Here is a 22383-nt window from a genome sequence, read left to right on the forward strand (position 1 = left end):
CCCCAGTACTTACTGCAGTGTTTTGCATACAAGTGCTCAATAAATACAACTGATTGGTTGGGTTGTAGCAGGAAATCAGCGAGGAAAGATAGGTGGGGGTGAGCTGATGGAGTGCTTAAAAGCAGATGGTAAGGGATTTGATTTTTAGTTGTTTTTTTCATGGCATTTGTTATTTGCCAAGCACAGTACTAAGCGCTAGGGTAGATACAAAATCATTACAGATGAGGTATCTGGGGCACAGGGAAGTTAAGTGACTCACCCAAGGTTATCCAGCAGACAAGTGGCAGAACCAAGATTAGAACCCAGGGCCTCTGACTCCCAGGCCCATGCTCCTTCCACTAGACTACACTGCTTCTCATAATGTGGAGGTAGATGGGCAACCACTGGAGATTCTTAAAGAGTGCAGTTGTGTGGCCTGAATTTAAAAAAAAAAAAGATCTGAGGAGCAGAGCAAATAAGGACTGAAGTGGGGGAGAGAGACAGAAAGCAAGGCAGTCAAGCGAGGAGATAGATGCAGTAGTCAAGGTGAGGCAAAAAAAATATCAAGAGATTGGAGGTCTCATGAGGAAGACTGGATGGGTTTGTAGGGAGGAGGGTGAGAGAGAAGGTGGGTGAAGTGGGTTTGGTCGGAGAGTAGGATTTTAGGGTTGGTGACGATAGAGACTGTACAGGGATCAGTGATGATGCAATCCAGCGTGGGATCAAGTTGGTGAGTGGATGAGGTGGGCTGGAGCAGAGGTTGGCAGAGTTGAAGAAGTGAAGGAGTGAGAGGAAGTGGAGGCTGCCTGAGAAAAACAGGTCTGGAGGGAGCTGTGTTTTGGGGGTGGGTGTCTATTACTTATTGTCACCCAAGAGACCCTCATATTACTGCAGCCTCAGTGGACCTTTACTCCTAAGTCCTTGCTTTACATTAACTTAATGCCTATGAAGAGTGTCGCTTGTCTCCTCTCTGCCTCAAGGCGGACTGTCACGGGTATCTGACCAGGCAGCTGGCTTATCAGTATACTACACAACTGTCTGCTCTGCTAGCTTCTGTGTCTCCCAAGTACTTAGTACAGTGCTCTGCACAGAGCACTGTACACAGTAGCTACTCAATAAATACTACTGAATGCTTGACTACAACCCTCAGGTGCTCAGTGCTAGCAGAAAAATCATGGGCCTGGGAGTGAGAAGACCCATATTCTAATCTCAGCTCTGCCTTGCCTGTTGTATGATCTTGGTCAAGTCAATTTGTCTGTGCCTGTTTCCTTTTGTGTAAAATGGGCAATAAGTATTTGCTTGCTGTTGTTTTTTTTTTAAAAAAAGGTATTTGTTAAGCACTTACTATGTGCCAGATATTGTACTAAGCACTGGGGTAGATAAAAAAAAATCTATCAGGTTGGACACAGTCCATTTCCACAAGGGGCTCACAGTCTAAGTGGGAGGGAGAACAGATATTGAAGCCAATTTTACATATGAGGTAGCTGAGGCACAGAGAAGTTAGATAACTTGCCCAAGGTCACACAGAAGACAAGTGGAAGAGCCAGGATTAGAACCCAGATCTTCCAACTCACAGGCCTATGCTTTTTCCTCAAGGCCACACTGTTTCTCCCTTGGCCCGAGACCTGGAGTCCCACGTGGGACAGGGACTGTATCTAACCTTATCTTGAAGCTACCTTAGTGCTTACTACAGTGCTTGCCACATAATAATATGGCCTAGTAGATAAAGCCCAGGCTTGGGAGTCAGAAGGACATAGGTTCTAATCACAGCTCTGTCAACTTGTCCAGGTCCAGAACTCAGGTCCTACTAACTCCCAGGCCCATGCTCTATCCACTAGGCCATGCTGCTTCCCTCAATTCCCTGGGTTAAAAATACTAGGGCAGCATGAGAATGACTGGAATGACCACTAGTGATTTCCCTGATTTCTTCACTTCACTTGTAAAAGTTGACAAACTTTTACAAAATGCCATATGGGCTACATGTGCAGTTCTGTAGTATGGAACCATGCCGTTAACCACAAAACTGTGAGTGGAAAGGTACTAAACTTGGTGAGATTATGGCCACTGCCAGTTCACACCTACATGCCAAAGTCTGGCATCCCTTCATGGAACTCGGCACAACAGAGAAGCAGTGTGGTCTAATGTAAAGAGCAGGGGCCGGGGTGTCAGAGGACCTGGTTTCTAATCCCGGCTCTGCCGATTGCTTGCTGGGTGCCCTTAGGCAAATCATTTAACTTCTCTGTGCCTTGTTTCCTCAACTGTAAAATGGGGATTCCAATGCCTGTTTTCCCTCCTACTTAGATTATGAGCCCCATGCAGGATAAGGACTGTGTCTTACCTAATTAACTTGTACCTGCCCTAGCAAGTGCCTGACAAATGCCATTAAAAAACACCACCACAAAATCTAGCAGAGGTAGGGACCTGCCACAAAGTATTCAATTTTAAGGACAATGTAGAGTAAGTTCCTGAGTTCACAGAACCATGAAAGAGCCCTAGCAGCAGCAAACCTAACCTTCTGTATGCTGTATAATTCAATCTATCCATGGTATTTATTGAGCATTTACTCTGTGCGGAGCACTGTAAGATGAGGTGTTTCCTGTCTCTAATGGGATCTGTTTTTCATTGTTCCATGAAAGGACTCCAAACTTACATAGGAAGATGAAGACCAGCCTAGCCTGGTAGATAGAGCAAAGGCCTAAGAATCAGAAGGATCTGGGTTCTAGTCCCAGCTCTGCCACTTATGTGCTGTGTGACTTTGGCCAAGTCACAACTTCTCTGTGCCTCTGTTAACTCATCTGTAAAAGGGAGATTAAGACTGTTAGCCCCATATGGGACATGAACTGTATCCAACCTGATTAGCTAACCTGAGAGCTTAGTACAGTGCCTGCCACATAGTAAGCACTTAACAGCAGCGTGGCTCAGTGGAAAGAGCACGGGCTTTGGAGTCAGAGGTCATGGGTTCAAATCCTGCCTCCGCCACTTGCCAGCTGTGTGACTTTGGGCAAGTCACTTAACTTCTCTGTGCCTCAGTTACCTCATCTGTAAAATGGGGATGAAGACTGTGAGCCCCCCGTGGGACAACCTGATCACCTTGAAACCTCCCCAGCACATAGAACAGTGCTTTGCACATAGTAAGCCCTTAAATAAATACCATTATTATTATTATTATAACAAACACAATCAAACAAATAAAACAAACAAGCAAGGCAGGAACTTAACCCTATGTTTACCATAGAGTTTAACACCACAACCTTTGTTGTTTCAACATTCCCTCCTGCCACAAATGAGAAAACAAGTGATCCTATGTGTCAAAAGTGAAAGCTTCACTTGCAAAGTTGTGAATAGCTAGGGATTTGAGTATTTCTAGGGAGAACCATGAATTTAAGAAAGTCCTTTGTGGGTTCGGAAATTACCTTTACACAGTTAACCCTGCACGATATACTTCGCAAAAATGATCACAAAAATTTAGTACTTGGGAGTTAGAATCTAGAAAGCACCAGAAAGACAACCTTATATTATGGCAGGAAAAACATAGAGTTCTAGGTGATCTGAGCTCAGTATTCCAAATGTAAAATGCGAAGTAAGAAACAAACACACCCAAACATTCTCTGAGGGAGCCTCAAGACAATTTGAGAGAAGCAAAAAGGATCATCAAGCATTTGAATTCAAATACCATTTTTTAAGAGTTCTAGCATGGCTGAGTGAGATCATTTTCCTGCAATCAAGGAGGTTCAGCTAACTTAAAATTATCCAGGGATTGGTTATCCAGTTTCTGCTTCTATTCCACTTACTCCCAGATTTTAGATATTATCTGGTTTGTAGCTGCTCCATTATAAGTTAGGCAGGTGCACTGAGAGAAGATGAAGCTCAAATCCTCTATTATGTTACTTGTTTTTGGCTCTGGTACATAGTTTTAAACTACTAAATCTAATGAGGCTTGGGGTTTACTACTGATATTGTAGCTTAGTGGAAAGGGCACGGGCTTGGGAGTCAGAAGTCATGGGGTCTAATCCCAGCTTTGCCCCTTGTCTGCTGTGTGACCTTGGGCAAGCCACTTAACTTCTTTGTGCCTCAGTGTCTTTGTCCATAAAATGGGGATTAAGACTATGAGCCCAACGTGGGACAGCCTAATTACCTTGTATCTATCCTAGTGCTTGGCACATAGTGAGTACTTAACAAATACCATCATCATGATGATATTGGTTTTTGTTTGCATCACTGTAGACATATGAGGTAAAAGGCAGGACATGCATCGTCATCATCAGCAGTATTTAGTGAGCACTTACTGTGTGCAGAGCGCTGTAGTAAGCACTTGGGAGAGTACAACAGAGCTGGTAGACTCGTTCCCTGCCCATGATGAGCTAACACCCTGACAGAAAGCCGCTGTACTGTATGCCATTACTTTGTAGCTGAAAATGCCTGAAAATCTCTCAGGAGACTTCCATGACAAGCCTGCACCGGTACCACAGAAGTAGTTGTATCATTTATTGAGTACCCACTAGGTGCAGTTCACTGTACTAGGCACTTGGGAAAGATAGAATAAATAAGTGACAAATTCTAAGCCCACCAGTTGTTTACCAATGCTGGAGAAAAACATAAAAGTATTTACAACTAAAGTGATCACAATAAATGAGTACACATATATTCAGGAGTGCTGAGGATGGTTAGGAATAAGTTCATTAACCCTTTCCTTCCCTTCCTTTGAAGCCCACATTATTCGCCTCTACCACCTCTTCCAGATTCTTGTAACCATCATCTACCGCCCCCCACCTCGGCCCCACCTCCAACTTCTTTAATGATTTTGACCCCTTCCTCACCTTCCTTCTCTCCTTTTCCATGCCCACTCTGATCCTCGGAGACTTCAGCATCGATATCCCTGGTGACTCCTCTGCTGCCCACCTTCTATCTCTCCTTGACGCTGCCAACCTCTTGCTCCACCCCACCTCGCCCACTCACCAACTGGTCACACCCTCAACCTCATCATCTCCTACTGCTGCACTATCTCCACCCTCACCAACTCTGAAATCCCTCTCTGATCATAACCTTCTCATCTGCCTCCTCACTCACACTCCTTTCCCCTGTAAATCTATATTACTACCTCACAGAGACCTCTGCTCTCTCGACCCCATCCATCTTTCGGAGCGCCTCACACCCCACCTCGCCTCCCTTTCCTCTCTACCCAATCTTGATGATCAGATTACTGCTCTCAACTCTACCCTCTCTACTCAGCTCGACTCCCTCACTCCCCTTTCCCTTCGCCACTCTCATACCACTAACCCACAGCCCTGGATCATTGCCACTATCCGCCTCCTTCGCTTTTATACTAGAGCTGCTGAACACTGCTGGCGAAAGTCTAAACACCATGCCAACCTCATTCACTTCAAGTTTATCCTTTCCTGCCTTAACTCAACCCTCTCCTCTGCCAGACAAAACTATTTCTCCTCCCTTATTGACACCCATGCCCATCATCCCCATCAGCTCTTCCGTACATTTAACTCCCTTCTCAGGCCCCCTGTTCCTCTCCCTCCTCCTTCCCTCACCCCCAACGATCTGGCCTCCTACTTCATTAATAAAATTAAATCCATCAGGTCTAAGCTCCCCAAAGTCACTCCTCCCCCTTCTCCAACCCCCCGGCTCTCAACCCTCTACGCTACTCTCCCATCCTTCCCAGCAGTATCCTCAGATGAGATCTCCTCCCTCCTCTTAAGTGCTACTCCAGCCACCTGTGCTTCTGACCCCATTCCCTCTCATCTCATGAAATCTCTCGCTCCGTCCCTTCTCCCCTCCTTAACTTCCATTTTTCAACCACTCACTCTCCACTGGTTCCTTCCCCTCTGCCTTCAAACATGCCCATGTCTCTCCCATCCTAAAAAAAACCCTCTTGACCCCACCTCACCTTCTAGTTATCGCCCTATCTCCCTCCTACCATTCCTTTCCAAACTCCTTGAACGAGTCGTCTACACACGCTGCCTCGAATTCCTCAATGCCAACTCTCTCCTCGACACCCTCCACTCTGGCTCCCGTCCCCTACATTCCATGGAAACTGCCCTCTCAAAGGTCACCAATGACCTCCTGCTTGCCAAATCCAACGGCTCCTACTCTATCCTAATCCTCCTCGACCTCTCAGCTGCCTTCGACACTGTGGACCACCCCCTTCTCCTCAACACGCTATCCAACCTTGGCTTCACAGACGCTGTCCTCTCCTGGTTCTCCTCCTATCTCTCCGGCCGTTCATTCTCAGTCTCTTTTGCGGGCTCCTCCTCCCCCTCCCATCCCCTTACTGTAGGTGTTCCTCAAGGGTCAGTTCTTGGTCCCCTTCTGTTCTCTCTCTACACTCACTCCCTTGGTGAACTCACTCGCTCCCACGGCTTCAACTATCATCTCTACGCTGATGACACCCAAATCTATGTCTCTGCCCCTGCTCTCTCTCCCTCCCTTCAGGCTCGTGTCTCCCCCTGCCTTCAAGACATCTCCATCTGGATGTTTGCCCACCATCTAAAACTCAATATGTCCAAGACTGAACTCCTTATCTTCCCTCCCAAACCCTGCCCTCTCCCTGACTTTCCCATCACTGTTGACAGCACTACCATCCTTCCCATCTCACAAGCCTGCAACCTTGGTGTCACCCTCGACTCCGCTCTCTTGTTCACCCCTCACATCCAATCCATCACCAAAACCTGCCGGTCTCACCTCCGTAACATTGCCAAGATCCGTCCTTTCCTCTCCATCCAAACTGCTACCCTGCTCGTTCAATCTCTCATCCTATCCTGACTGGATTACTGCATCAGCCTCCGCTCTAATCTCCCATCCTCCTGTCTCTCCCCACTTCAATCTATACTTCACGCTGCTGCCCGGATCACCTTTGTGCAGAAGCGCTCTGGGCATGTTACTCCCCTCCTCAAAAATCTCCAGTGGCTACCAATCAACCTACGCATCAGGCAAAAACTCCTCACTCTCGACTTCAAGGCTCTCCATCACCTCGCCCCCTCCTACCACACCTCCCTTCTTTCCTTCTACAGCCCAGCCCGCACCCTCCTCTCCTCTGCTGCTAACTTCCTCACTGTGCCTCGTTCTCGCCTGTCCCACCGTCGACCCCCGGCCCACGTCCTCCCCCTGGCCTGGAATGCCCTCCCTCCACACATCCACCAAGCTAGCTCTCTTCCTCCCTTCAAAGCCCTACTGAGAGCTCACCTCCTCCAGGAGGCCTTCCCAGACTGAGCCCCCTTTCCTCTCCCCCTGCTCCCCCTCCCCATCCCCCCCGCCTTACCTCCTTCCCCTCCCCACAGCACCTGTATATATGTTTGTACATATTTATTACTCTATTTTACTTGTACATATTTACTATTCTATTTATTTTATTTCGTTAATATGTTTTGTTTTGTTGTCTGTCTCCCCCTTCTAAACTGTGAGCCCGCTGTTGGGTAGGGACTGTCTCTATATGTTGCCAACTTGTACTTCCCAAGCGTTTAGTACAGTGCTCTGCACACAGTAAGCGCTCAATAAATGCGACTGAATGAATGAATGAATGAATGCTAGAATTGGCTGAAGGGATGATAAAGGTCACTGTGCCGGGAGATTAATCAGGGAAGGCTTACTTGAAGAGATGAGATATTTTAGAGGGTGAGAGTTCCTGACCAAGGGAAAGAGTGAAACAGTATGGCCTAGTGGATACAGCATGGGCCCGGGAGTCAGAAGGACCTGGGTTCTAATCCCTGATCCACCATTTTTCTGTTGTGTGACCTTGGGCAAAGTCATTTAGCTTCTCTGTGCCTCAGTTACCTCATCTGTAAAGTGGGAATTAAGATTGTGAGCCTCATGTGGGAGAGGGACTGTATCCAACCTGATAAGCTTGTATCTTCCCCAGTACTTAGTAAGGTACCATGCGCATAGCAAGTGCTTAACAAATACAATAAAAAAAGAATGTAAACATGAGCTGAGAACAAGACAAAATTAGATGGTTGGCTTAGGAGGAATGAACAGAGTTGGGGAAGAGCAGTAGAAGACAGCAGATAGGCAAGGTGGGGCCGGATGGAGGTGAGCCTTGAAACCAATTGTGAGGAGTTCAACATAGTGAATAAGAATAAATCTCTGCTGGCCCAAAAGAATGATCAAAATAATTTATTTTCCCTCTCTACTTTGACTCAGTAACATACAGTCCACATTACAAGTTAGTATTTATGATCTCTGTGGCATGATTGGCTTCTAACGGCTACATGATACCTAATGCAGCCCAGTGATGGCCATACTGTCCAAGGTTTTTTACTTTGAATTAATTGTCTTTTCATTGTAATATTACCTTCATAATTAACGGATTAAACTCTAAACTTTAAGCTCCTTGCAGGTAGGGAACATGTCTACCAAATCTATTGTATTGTACACTACCAAGCACTTAAGTACAGTGCGCTGCCCATTAAAAGCTCAGTAAGTACAATTGTTTGATCACCCCTGTTTCCTTAATTTCCTTCAACTTTAGTTTAGGGCTCTTCAACCTGTGGCTTGCGAGCCATATCTGGCTTTTCTTTAAATAAAATGGGGATTCTATGCCTCAGATTAAAGACAAGTACACACAGAAATGTAGGCATAGTATGGCCCTATATATTTTAAATCCACTAGCCACTGATTTTACAGGTGTTTAATTCATGAATCTAAAGTTTGTTGAGTTTTGAATTTGAGATATGTGGCATCTGTGTAGGTGCTCCTTTTTGGGGGGGTGTTTTAACTGAACTCGCTCTTGATTTGGAAGTGGTTGTGAAACAAAAAAGAATATGGGAAATACCGTTATCTTTAGCCAGAATGGACTGTGTCTGACCTGGTTATCTTGAATCCACCCTTGTGCTTAGTACGGCACTTGGCACAAAGTCTTAATACCATTATTATTATTTACACCCCTGGGGATACATCAGGACTTCCACTTTGTCTCATTTTCAGTGATCATCTGACTTCAAACAAAAAAATAAAATAAAATTTTGGACATCTGCTGACAAAACATGCTGCCTCTACAGAAAAATACTCAGAATGTGAAGCTGAGAAAAAGGCTTGGAGGAGCTGCAAGGAGAAATAAAGCAGGGCAAAGGAAACTATTGGCATGGTCAAGTAAAGGAAGACCTTTGCAGGCTCTTTAACGATTTCTTACAAAATAACAGTGAATCCGTGAAGAGCTATGTATTTCCCATAGCCAAGAAGGAATTTGAGAAATTAATTTTCCACGGACACAATTTTACAGCACATTCATCAAGATATGCCTTTATCTACAGAAGCAGTTCACAACTGAACTGCAGAAATGGCTAACCACACTGACAAGCATCAAGTATACTGGGCCTTTGAGCATCAGCTTCTCGGAGGTTTCATTTCATTTGGGTCTTCCGGTCAAAACGTTGGCAGATCCCTGCTGCAGTCCATAGAAAAGGCTGCAGCTACACAGTCAAGAAATTTACTTGCCCTCACAGTCAAGAAAATTATTTTAGTCTTTTACCTCTTGAATAATGTTACCAAATGAACTGTCACAGGGGACTAAACCAAAGGATCATGCCTTCCATTTTTATTTCTCATTCCCTAGACACCTATTTCCCATTTGTGCCTACCGTGACAATAACATGCAGAATTCAGAGAAAGTAATCTTCAATCTGGCAAATGGAGACTGATGCAAGCTTATGCAAAGGGAAGTTAACAGCCACAGATAAAATGGCCACCTTCTAAAGAAACTGTTTGTCCTCGAACACTGGCCTTAAGTTTGGGTACATGCCAGTGAACACTGCATCAGATGATATCTCATGACTTTGCTCTGCACTGATGATTGCCTAACACTTAATAGAGTTGAATTATCTTTGGGACAAAGTTACAATGGGTCTCATGCATTGTTCGGGGGTGCATTATTTCCCAGACCACATGACAACATGTCCCTAACTACTTACAAAGAGTACTGAGGAACTGCCAGTTAATGTCATTGCATCATTAAGGTGTCTCCTGGGAAGCACAAACACAGCACAGTATTTCTCATGCTCCTCAAGGCTATTCTTTGTATAAAGGTCACCTGACCATTTTAATTAATTAATTATGGTATTTGTTAAGTGCTTACTAATGCCAGGCACCATTCTAAGCACTGGGATGGATAAAAGCAAATCAGGATGAACACAGTCCCTGTCCCACGTGGGGCTCACAGTCTCAATCCCCATTTTACAGATGAGGTAACTGAGGCCCAGAGAAGTGAAGTGACTTGCCTAAGGTCACGCAGCAGACAAGTGGTGGAGCTGGGATTAGAACCTATGAACTCTTGACTCCCAGACCTGTGCTCTACCCACTAAGCCATGCTGCTTCTCATAGCCTGGTGTTCATTAGGGCTCAAGGCACCTCAAAAACCTAGGCAAATTCCAATCTACCTTAGAGGTAACTGGCTTTCCCTCCTCATCCCACAGATAAGAATTCTCAGGCAGCCACAGAAAAGACCTGGATTTCCCGGAGACCATTCAGATCACCTGGACACAGCACTTGGGACATTCCACTGCCACATGCAAAGTTCAAAAGTATTCTAGAACTCCAATTAGCACAGACCTGGCCCTAAATTCTTTCCTAGAGCTTTTTCCTGTCCCAAGGGATCTTTTGAATTTATACAGTGTTATTCTAATAAAAGTATTACTTAAAAAGAGAACATGTCAGTGGAAAGAACCCGGGCTCGGGAGTCAGAGGTCGAGAGTTCTAATCCCAGCTCCACCACTTGGTCTGCTGTGTGACTTTGGGCAAGTCACTTAACTTCTCTGTGTCTCATTTACCTCATCTGTAAAATGAGGATTAAGACTGTGAGCCCCATGTGGGAAAACCTGATTACCTTGTATCTCCCCCAGCTCTTAGAACAGTGCTTGGCACAAAATGTCATTATTATTATTATTATTATTAACTCGTGTTGTACTCTCTCAAGTGCTTAGATCAGTGCTTTGCACACAAGTAAGGGCTCAATAAATACCACATTGAAAAAACTGAAGTGTATCTGCATTTTTGGTAACTGATTCATTTATGTGCAAAGTAATAAAATTAACATATACCTGAAGTGCTGAAAGAACAAACCCAGAAAATCCAGTTACTGTAGGGGTGAATATTTTAGTATATCATCAACAAAATCCATACACTCAATAATCTATGCTCTTCTATACAAGTCATATAAATTCCCATGGGTCTAAATGCATACACCTTTAGAGAAATCAGGTCAGGCTTATAAGAACAAGATATCAAAAATAAAAAATAAAAATTAGGCAGTGGGCTTAAAAGAGGTTTTAAAAATTCTGACTCCTTTATTTGCTTTCTATTAGGTTTTCAAAGGCAAGTGGTGAAGGCAGAATGTATGCTTTTATTATCTGTAATGTCTAGGTATTACAGATACCTAGACATCTTAGAACAAGAATCATTCTTTAAACTCCTACTCAGAACCAATATCCTCTCATAAATTCCTTATGTAGCAGCCTATCTCTTCCACCGGCCCAGATTAACTACACTTTAAAATCCTCCGAGGAATTCAACTATAACCACTTAACTTTGGCAGGGCAGAAAGTACATTCTGTAGGCCACAGAAGAGAAAGTTGAGAAATGTTTCCTATATCAGCACTGGTGAGGAGGGCAGCTGAAATGGGATCAAAGCCTTTCAGAGAAGCAGCGTGTCTCAGTGGAAAGAGCCCGGGCTTTGGAGTCAGAGGTTATGGGTTCGAATCCTGGCTCTGTCAATTGTCAGCTGTGTGACTTTGGGCAAGTCACTTAACTTCTCTATGCCTCAGCTACCTCATCTGGAAAATAGGGATTAAGACTGTGAGCCCCCTGTGGGACAACCTGATCACCTTGTTACCTCCCCAGCACTTAGAACAGTGCTTTGCACATAGTAAGTGCTTAACAAATACCATCATTATTATTATTTTAATTTATTAATGAAAATCAAGTCCTATCAACTGTTCAACTAGGGACTTATCTTTCCTACAAAATGTGTGTTAAGGGATAGCTCCAGAAAGACTAAATTTGACTTGCGCTTTTTTTCCACATCATTCCAATGAGCATTGTAGATAGGTCTGGTCACTGTGTGATGATTTCCTAAATGCTGCTGAAGGCAAACAGACATTACAAAAACTACACACCTATACAGACACCTATCTTTCCCATCACCATAGACTATACGTGTCTGTTTTGTGACCTTGGGGAAGTCACTTCACTTTTCTGTGCCTCAGTTACCTCATCTGTAAAATGGGGATTAAGATTGCAATATGGCAATATCTTTTCTCTCATTCAACCCATGTATTTGATCTATCACCAACACTGCTAAAATCCATCCTTTCCTCTCTAACAAAACCGCTACTATGCTGAGCCAAGAACTTGTATCCTGCATCAGCCTCCTTGCTGACCTCCCTGTCTCCTGTCTCTCCCCATTCCAGCCCTTCTTTTACGCTGCTGCCCGGATCATTTTTCTAAAAAAAAACCTATTCAGGTCACGTCTCCCCACTTCTCAAAAACCTCCAATGGTTGTCTAATCCCCTCCACCTCAAACAGAAACTCCTTACCATTGGCTTTAAAGCACTCCATCAGCTCTTTCCCTCCTACCTTACCTCACTGATTTCCTCACTGTTTTGGGACCAGAAGGGAGCAGAGCTGGTGATGCAAGTGTCAGCTCTGTTTCTGCATGCAGGACCCTGTCAGTAGGCCATGCCCTGGAGCCAGTGGGGACTTTTCATTATTATTATTTTTATGGTATTAGTTAAGCACTCACTATGTGCCAAACACAGTTCTAAACACTGGGGTAGATATACGTTAATTAGATTGGTCAGAGTCCCTGTTCCCTCATGGGGCTCATAGTCTAAGTAGGAGGGAGAACAGGAGAACTAAGGCACAGAGATATTAAGTGACTTGCCCAAGGTCACATAGCAAACAATTGGCAGAGCTGAAATTAGAACCCAGGTCCTCTCACTACCAAGCCCATGCTCTTTCCACCAGTCCGTACTGTTTCTCTCACCTTTACTGGGCTCAGAGCACTATCCTCTCATCCTTGCTGGCTTCGGGGCCAAGTCAGAGGGCTCCTCTTGCCTCTGCCCAGCTCCGGGGCTTGGCTATTTGCTCCTCTCAGCCGTATCTTGGGGCCCAACCAGGGTTGAGGGGATAAACCAGGGCCAGCCCTCACCCCCACTGACCTCTGGGGTCGGGCTGGAGGCTCTGGTGTCAGACAACAGACTCCTCATCTCCAAGGCTAAGACTCTTCTTGTCCCTGGTCTGGCTCTTGTCTCTGGGGGCTCTAAGAGCAAGAGAGAATTTCCCTCCCCCACTGCCATAACCTGTTGTACCCCCACTAGGCCCTAATGCTAGCTGGGGACACGGCCCCCTCGCTGGGCAACAAGGTCAGCCAGGGGCTTTTGGCATTCCCTCTGGGGGCCTGGGTGGGGGCCTCCTTCCCCCCGTAGCCATGCCAAAGCTGCAGCTTACTGGATGCCAAATCCCCTCAGAGTCCCAACACTCATAAAGAAAAGCTCCCACCTGTTCTCACAAGTATTAACATGATTAGCACTTACTGACTATGAGCTTTTTATTTTATGGTATCTGTTAAGTGCTTACCACGTGCCAGGCACTGTACTAAGCAACAAGGTAAGATACGTGTTAAGCAGGTGGGATTCACAGTCTCAATCTCCATTTTACAGATGAAATAACTGAGGCACAGAAAAGTTAAGTGACTTGCCCAAGATCACACAGAAGACATGTGGCAGAGCCAGGATTAGAAACAATGTCCTTCTGACTCCCAGGCCTGGGCTCTATCCACTATGCTATGTTGCTTCTTGTGGAGTGTTTTATGCTACAATAGATTCGTGTTGTAGGAAAACATTCCCTATCCTAATTCTTGCATCAAGTTAAATCCAAATCACATAATGAAAACACCTTACATAGCAAGACTAGGTTACAATACAAGGAAGCCTAAAATACTGGCACATGGGAAGAAGGTAGGAAAGGGGAACCGAGTTTGTAGGCTTTCAAAGGCGCATATGAAGTGTCAGGAGTACAGTCAGGAAATAACCCGTTACACTTGTCCATGCAAGTGTGACAGGTTATTTGCTGTTACACTTTATTCTCCCTAATGCATTATATACATTTCAGTAATTTCTTTTAATGTCAATCTCCCCCTCTAGGCTGTAAACTCCTTGTGGGCAGGGAACATGTCCACCCACACTGTCACAGTGTACTCTCTCAAGCGCTTAGTGCAGTACTTTGCACACCAATAAGTGCTCAATAAATGCAATTCAATGATTAAGGCAGGCGACAGCAGCATCACTTCAGGAATCAACCACCCCACCCTTCCTCCGCTCTAAGGCCACATCCGAGGCCATGTCTGCTCACCTTGTCTAATCTGGCCACCCAGGGGGCACGAGCTCAAGATTCTCACCTCTAGTCGCCACCTCCTCTTCCTCTTCCTCTTCCTCTCCCTCCACCTCCGCTTCCTCCTGCTCTTCTTCTCCTCCCCTGGGCTTGCCCGTCAAAACCCTTTAATAATAATGGCATTTGGTAAGCGCTCACTACATGCCAAGTTATATACTAAGCGCTGGGCTAAATACAAGAGAAATTGGCAACAGCCCTGGTCAACACAGGGATCACAGAATAAGGGGGAGGGAGAATTGTACCTTCCAAGCACTTAGTACAGTGCTCTGCACACAGCGCTCAATAAATACTATTGAATGAATGAGTGAGAACAGGTAGCTAATCCTCACTTTACAAATGAGGAAACTGAGACACAAAGGTAACTTTCCCAGGGTCGCCCTACAGGTAAGTGGCAGAGCTGGGGATTGGAACCCAGGTCTCCTGCCTCCCAGTCCCATGTTCTTTCCCCTAAACCACGGGAGGCGGTGGGCGACACACTCATCAACGCTATTTTCCCAACTGAAAAACTGTGAGCCCCATGTGGGACAGGGACTGTGTCCAGCCCTATTTGCTTGTATCCACCCCAGCGCTTAGTACAGTGCCTGGCACACAGTAAGCGCTTAACAAATACCAATTATTGTTAATTATTACTATTATTAGTCTCGCTTTAGGGGCTCGGCACCAGCTCCCCAAAATACGCGGTGCATTCCCCACCTCTCCCCTCAGTTGGAGAAGCAGCGGGGTTTAGTGGATAGAGTCCGGGCCTGGGAGTCAGAAGGTCATGGGTTCTAATCCTGACTCGGCCGCCTGTCTCCTTGGAGAAGTCACCTTGGGGAAGTCACTTAACTTCTCTGTGCTTTGGTTACTTCATCTGTAAAATGGGGATTAAGAACATGAACCCCACATGGGAGAGGGATTGTGTCCAATCTGACTACCTTGTATCCACCCCAGTGCTTAGAATAGCTCATGGCACATAGTAAGCGCGTAGCAAGTACTACTACTACTAATTATTATGATTGTATTTGTTAAGCGTTTACTATGTGCCAAGCACTGTTCTAAGAGCTGGGGTGCTCCTCACTATTGGTTTCAAAGCTCTCCATCACCTTGCCCCCTCCTACTCAGCTGCCTTCTCTCCTTCTCCAGCCCAGCCCGCACACTCCACTCCTCTGCCGCTAACCTCCGCATTGGGCCTCGTTCTCACCTGTCCCACCGTCGAACCCTGGCCCACGTGCTACCTCTGGCCTGGAATGCCCTCCCTCCACACATCCACCAAACTAGCGCTCTTCTCCGCCTTGAAAGACCTACTGAGAGCTCACCTCCTCCAGGAGGCCTTCCCAGACTAAGCCCCTCCCTTTCCTCTCCTCCTCCTCCTCTCCCCATCGCCCCCATCCCTTCCTCTACCCTACCTCCTTCCCCTCCCCACAGCACTTTTGTGTATTTGCACATATTTATTACTCCATTTATTTTATTATCGATGTGTATACATCTATAATTCTATTTATTTTGATGGTATTGACACCTGTCTACTTGTTTTCTTCTGCTGTCTGTCTCCCCTTTCTAGACTGCGAGCCCGTTGTGTAGACTGTCTCTATATGTTGCTGAATTGTACTTTCCAAGCTCTTAGTACAGTGCTCTGCACACAGTAAGTGCTCAATAAATGTGAATGAATGAATAGTAAGCACTTAAAACAAATGCCATTATTATTATTACTACAAGGTAATCAGGTTGTCCCACGTGGGGCTCACAGTCAATCCCCATTTTACAGATGAGGCAACTGTAGCACAGAAAATAATAATAATTATAGTAATTATGGTATTTGTTAAGCGCTTACTATGTGCCAAGCACTGGTCTAAGCGCTGGGGTAATTACAAAGCAATCAGCTTGTCCCACGTGGGGCTCACAGTCTTAATCCCTATTTTACAGATGAGGTAACTGAGGTCCAGAGAAGTTCATTCATTCAACCGTATTTATTGAGCACAGTGTGCAGAGCACTGTACTACGCGCTTGGAAAGTATAATTCGGCAACAGATAGAGACAATCTCTACCCAACAATGATGATGGCATTTTTTTATTAAGCGCTTCCTATGTGCATAGCACTGTTCTAAGCGCTGGGGAGGTTACAAGGCGATCAGGTTGTCCCACGGGGGGCTCACAATCTTAATCCCCATTTTACAGATGAGGGAACTGAGGCCCAGAGAAGTTAAGTGACTTGCCCAAAGTCACACAGCTGACAATTGGCGGAGCCGGGATTCGAACCCATGACCTCTGACTCCAAAGCCCGGGCTCTTTCCACTGAGCCACGCTGCTTCTCATTGGGCAAACAATGATTTGCCCAAGGTCACACAACAGACAAGTGGCGGAGTCGGGATTAGAACCCACGTCACCTGACTCCCAGGTTCGGGCTCTTTCCACTAAGACACGCCGTTATTTTTGCTATTATTCATTATTTTTTTCCCGGGCCCGGGGGTCGGGGGAGGACTTTTCCTGGGAACGATGCGGCTGGCAGAGGAAACCTCTGCGCACACCTGGAAGGGAACGTGTGCCAGCCTTTCTGCAGCTGCGTGGGCGGCGCCCTAATCCCGCGCCTGGCTCTGCCCTTCCCGCCCGCCACACCAAGGCCTGGGCGCCCGGGCGCAACGGGCGGTGCCAGCGGCAATCTCCGCGCCCCACCTCGGCCGGCCGCAGGGGAATCCTCGGCCTGCACCTGGAGACTCCCATCCTCGCCCCGGACGCCGCCCCGGCTCCGGGAAGCCGCTTCCCTTCCCTCAAATCCCCGGGACAAGAAGGAAAAAACTCCTTCCCGGCCAGCTCAGGTGAGCGAGCTAGCGCGGGCGGCAAAGGAGCCTCCGCCGCCTTTCCCCTACCACCCGCTCCAGGGGCTTCATTTTCTTTCTTCCTCTCCCCTCCTTCCTTCTCCTCTCCCCTTTTTGTTGGCCGGGAAGAGCCGGGAAGCCCGCTTTCATTTTCCGGCTTGCAGGAGGGTGACTCTCCCCGTGCAAGTGCGTTTATGCGAGTTGCACGTTGTTGCCTGGAAGTCCTGACTTTTCTCTTTCGGAAATAAATGGCTGGGTGCAAAAGCCATAGCGGTAAACGCAATCCTGCCCGACCTCTAAATTTGAGCGGCGAAGAGGAAAAGGGGGCGTGGGGGAGAGGGAAGGGAGAACGTTTGGGACGTTCCCAAAATTGTTCTTTTTACTTGACAAAAAAAAAATAATCTTCAAGGGGAGGATGACTCGGGAACACAGGGGACTACCTATAGTATACGCCTAGGTTTACTGCATTTTAAAGAGTTGGGGAAAACTGAGAAAACTGAGAAAAAAAGAGCCAGGGAAAAGGCGGGGAGGGAAACTAACTAGGAGTGTAACAGGTGCATGCTGTTTCTTTAAGCCGGAAAACTAGAGAAGTTTCTGGCCGCCGTTAGCAGGCGCTGCACCGTCCACTACTCATTCATTATGGAAGCAGCATGGCGTAGTGGATAGAGCACGGGTCTGGGCTTCAGGAGGTCATGGGTTCTAAACCCCCCTTCCACTACTTGTCTGCTGTGTGGCCTTGGGCAAGTCACATTACTTCTCTGGACCTCGATTACCTCATCTGTTAAATTGGTATTAAGACTGTGAGCCCCCTGCGGGACAGGGACTGTGTCCAACCCGATTTGTTTGCATCCACCCCTGTGCTTAGTGCGGTGCCTGGCACATAGTAAGCGCTTAATAACTACCACAATTAGTATTATTATTCAGTGGTGGGGCGAGGAGGGAGAGACCACTCCGGTTTCGTCCTTTAAACTTTGCAGGGCAAATCCTTAAGGAGAAAGCACAGAGCGGGTGGGTGGCCTGCTGCTGCTGCTGCTGAGAATTTCTCAGGGCCCCAAGCTAGGAGAAAGAGTTGATGTCGGCGTTAAGAATTTTTCCCGAGGCCTGGAATGATCCCGCCTTAAAGCAACACTGGCCAGTGACCGTGACCGATTTGATTATCTTCTCTTTACTCCAGCGTTTAGCATAGTGGATGGTCCATAGGAATCACTTATAATAGTAATAATAGTAATGGTATTTGTTAAACGCCTACTGTGTGCCAAACAATGTTCTAAGAGCAGGGTAGATACAAACTATTCAGGTTGTCCCACATGGGGCTCATAATCTTAATCCCCATTTTCCAGGTGAGGTAACTGAGGCACAGAGAAGTTGTGACTTGACCAAAGTCACACAGCTGATAAGTGGCAGAGCAGGGATTAGAACCCACGACCTCTAATTCCCAAGCCCTTGCTCCTTCCACTGAGCTACACTTAGCTATACTTTCTCAATAATGCTTATTATTATTATCAACATCATCAACAGTAACTGAGCATTGGGAGTAATTGTATATCCTGGGAAGCTAAATAACCCAGCCAGCAATCTTGGTAACTGATGCATACATTTATGCCACTTGAGAGCAAGAAATAAATGAAAATCTGCTCCCCGGATCTCTCCTTGGTGACTGCTTTACTTTTGTATTTATGCACAAGCGTAAGGTAATTCGGCCCTAGTTGCTAGTCCCTACAAGTGTCTCTAAATTGAGGAATTATTTGAACTCCTGCGTAGTAAAAACAAACGAGCCACATCTTTATTAGCCTACCCGGCTTAGCCTTAGTGAACTGAGCCTTTCCTGCCCCAACTTCCCTTTATATATTATTTTCCATGAAAAGCTGTGCTTCTGGAGGAGAGGTGGGACAGGCTGAGCGAGCCACCTGGGAAACGGGTATCGCCTTACTCTTTTCAGGGTCTCAAAGAACTGTTTGCTAAGGGCGAAAAAGTTCGCTGCCCTTCGGACGGCCTGTCTATCGCTTTTTTTCTGGGGGAGGTGGTTTAGTAGCAGTCACGCTTGCAGTCAGGAGTACAGAGAAGTGCGAAGGTCCTGCCGGAGTTTTTCTTTCCTCCGGACAAAAGCGGTTTGGAGGAACTGGGTGTTTGGCCAAGGTGAACCTGACCGGCGTTCATCCCTCCTCCTCCTCTTTCTCCTCCTCCTCCCTCGTCACCATTTAATTGTGGGTCACCGCCTATGGTCCAAGCAGTCGTACCGCCTCTGCCATAGCCAGGGAACAGACAGGCCCTTTCCTCCTCCTTGGAAGCCCCACGGCCCGGCCGACCCAAATGACGGGAATCACGCGTGGAGTTTCCCAGTAGGACCCTGCCTCAACACTGCGTGCACACTGTTCGAGCCTGGCATTCGGTTGCGGGATCCCCCTCGCCTCTCCAACCCCTCCCCCCCCCCCCCCAGACGGGGGTCGGTGGGCATCTCGCTGGAGGGGGAAGCGGGAGGGTCTCTGCTCTGGTCCCACCCACCCGGCCCGGGCACGTTGGGCCTTCATCCCCGCGCAGCATCCCGAGTCGGAGCGTTAAGCGCAGAGTGGGTGTCCGCGCCCGCCCGGAGGGGCAAACGCGTCCCGTGTTGTCTCTGCGTCCACAGGGCAGCGCCTCCGGACGAAGAAGGAGCGGGCAGCGGAGGGGTCAGCGCCCCTGGCCCCGGGGAGGACGCGGCGATGGCTGACGGAGGAGGAGGAGAAGGGTCCAGCCTCGCCGGGGGTTCCTCCTCCTCCTCCTGGTGGAAGTCTCTGACGAACAGCAGGAAGAAATCCAAGGAGGGCAGCGCGGGTCCCCCGCCGCCCCCCGGAGAGCCGGCCTCGCCCAGCCAGGACCGGCCGGCCTGCTCCCGGGAGAACCAGCACCCCAATTTCCTCGGGGGCGGGGACCCCCACCGGCCCAATGACAAAGTGACCAACGACAAGCCGGCCGGCAGCCGCCGCAACCTGAAGATCTCCCGCTCGGGACGCTTCAAAGAGAAGAGGAAGGTGCGAGCCACGCTGCTGACCGACGGCCCCGACGAGGTGGACCCCCCGGCCGCCCCCCGAGAAGAGAGGCCGTAGCCGGACCAGGGGGTCCCCGACCCTCCAGCCACCCCCCCTCTCTGGACCCCAAGGGACCCTGCGGCCGAGACCCCCCTCCAACCCCTTCTTGCCCCACCCACTCAGCCCCCAAGATTTCACCCCCCTGGAAATTGAAGTGTCAATTGAGTTTTCAATATTTCATGATCCAAGGATGCATTAAGTATTTATTTGTTGTAAGAGAAGACACCCGCTGTGCTGGAGATGGATATAATAATTATTATTTTTTTTAAAGACTGCTCTCCTTTTCTACCCCCTCCGGGGCCAAAGGGCTTTTGTTCCGCCACACACTGCTGCGTCAATGATGAATTGAGGCCCCGATTCGGAACTTTTAGTGGGAAAGAAAATCAGTGCTGTTTTAAATACTTGGAAATGCACTTTAGGGAGTTATCTCAGTAGCTGAAAAACTTATCATGGGTGGCTTTTACTTGGAAAAGTCGGGGGGGAGGAAGGAATCATTATTGGTCAGACACAGGTTTGCTTTTAATAACTAAGTGCAAAACTGTAATGCTTGTTTCTTCTGTGGAAAATTAAATGCGTGGCAGTATCAGCCGGGATGACTTGGGTTTTTTTTTTGTTTTTTTTTTTTTTCAGTTTGCAAGAACGAAAACTTAGGGCAGGTTAGAAAGGTCTTCAGTGTCCCAGAGTTAATTATTGGCCACAAAACATAAAAGCCACCCTAATCTGCAGTAGGCAGGAGAACACTCTGTAGAGACTAGCAGAATCAACCAGTTTGCTCCATTTGTAAACCAGATTTTAAGAGTGGAGACCCTAATTCATTCCCTTTTTAGATTGTTAGCCCCCAGAGGGACTGGGGTTTTGTCTAATCCCCACCTGTGTATTATATATCCCGGAGATTTAGTGCAGTGCTCTGCACACAGTAAATGCTTCATAAATACTACTACTGCCACTAAAAGTTTTCTTTTACCTTACCATAGTCTCTTTGAGTTTATTAATGCAGTCATTTAAAAGTATCCAGGTTTTTTAAAGCTAACAACTTGAAAAAAAAGTTACTCCAATAGGTGCTTTATAAGGGTTGGCAGAGCAGACAGGCATCTTTTTCCCACCATTTTGCTTCAAAAGAGTATTTCTGAACCTCTGAGATACTTTCTGTGTATATCTAATCTTTGATGCAAATATTCCATTGAGAAGTGAAGATTCTTAACAAAAATGGACCTGTTCTCTTTTATTCTGCACTTCAAGAAAGAGTAAATGAATACTACTGCTTTTAGTGAATTACAAGAGAGCAATTGAAACTGTGAGAAACCCTGAAATTGTTTTATTGCCCAGCCCTCTGCATCTGTCAGGAGGCAGAAGCCCAGAGGAGCCCATTAGATTTGCAAAAATATAATATTTCTCCTGTGAATAGGTACTTGAGATTGGAATCTACATTGTTGGATTAAACAGGTTTTTGAGCACGTAGATGGTCAGCTACTACTGTTACGGAATTGAAGAAATACATCGAGAAGGAGAGAACTCTGGCTTTTGAGAATTCTTCCCACTGGTGAATGTTAACAGAAGTAGTGTTTGCAGGTGAAAAAGCAAAGCCTCCTGTTACAAGTGCATGCTATTAATCTGTGTGCCCCAAATCCAAAGATGTAGCGAAGCCTTTAGGCCCCTATATTCTGTCTAGGAATTTGAAATCTGAAAGTGATTTCAGTACTAAGCTGAAAGTGTACATCATTTTCTCCAGTAAAAAGAAATAACCCTTTTTCTAGTTTACCAATGAAGACTGTGAGCCCGTTGTTGGGTAGGGACCGTCTCTATATGTTGCCAACTTGTACTTCCCAAGCGCTTAGTACAGTGCTCTGCACACAGTAAGCACTCAATAAATACAATTGAATGAATGAATGCAAGTCAGGAATAAAGAGGGATGAAGTCCATTTCCTTTTGTGGTGGGAATCAGCATTTCACCTTATTACCCAAGGGTGGGCTTTCAGGATAAAGCTGCCCTTGAGGGGACACCACCACCCCCAAAAATATGAACAAAGCTTCTTCTGGGGCAAAAAGAGTAAGAGGGGATACAGAGAGGCCCAGAAAATGGTGTGATTGGCAGGACAGAAGGACAGTGATATAGCTGAGGTCTTAAAACCCAGCCTGGAGAAGTTGAACTGTAGTCCAGCGTT

At 46.8% G+C, this 22383-nt stretch overlaps 1 protein-coding gene across 1 annotated transcript; it reads left to right on the top strand.

Moving 5' to 3' along the window:
- Positions 1-16958: 16958 nt before the first annotated feature.
- PRR15 (proline rich 15) lies at positions 16959-21189 on the top strand. The gene is made up of 2 exons (XM_038759402.1): positions 16959-17156; positions 19783-21189. Exon 2 carries the CDS (start codon positions 19856-19858, stop codon positions 20237-20239), a length of 384 nt encoding a protein of 127 aa, XP_038615330.1. The 5' UTR covers positions 16959-17156; positions 19783-19855; the 3' UTR covers positions 20240-21189.
- The last annotated feature ends 1194 nt before the right edge of the window (positions 21190-22383 follow it).

The sequence above is a fragment of the Tachyglossus aculeatus genome, chromosome 2, assembly GCF_015852505.1.
Source record: "Tachyglossus aculeatus isolate mTacAcu1 chromosome 2, mTacAcu1.pri, whole genome shotgun sequence".
Taxonomy (NCBI): Eukaryota; Metazoa; Chordata; class Mammalia; order Monotremata; family Tachyglossidae; genus Tachyglossus; species Tachyglossus aculeatus.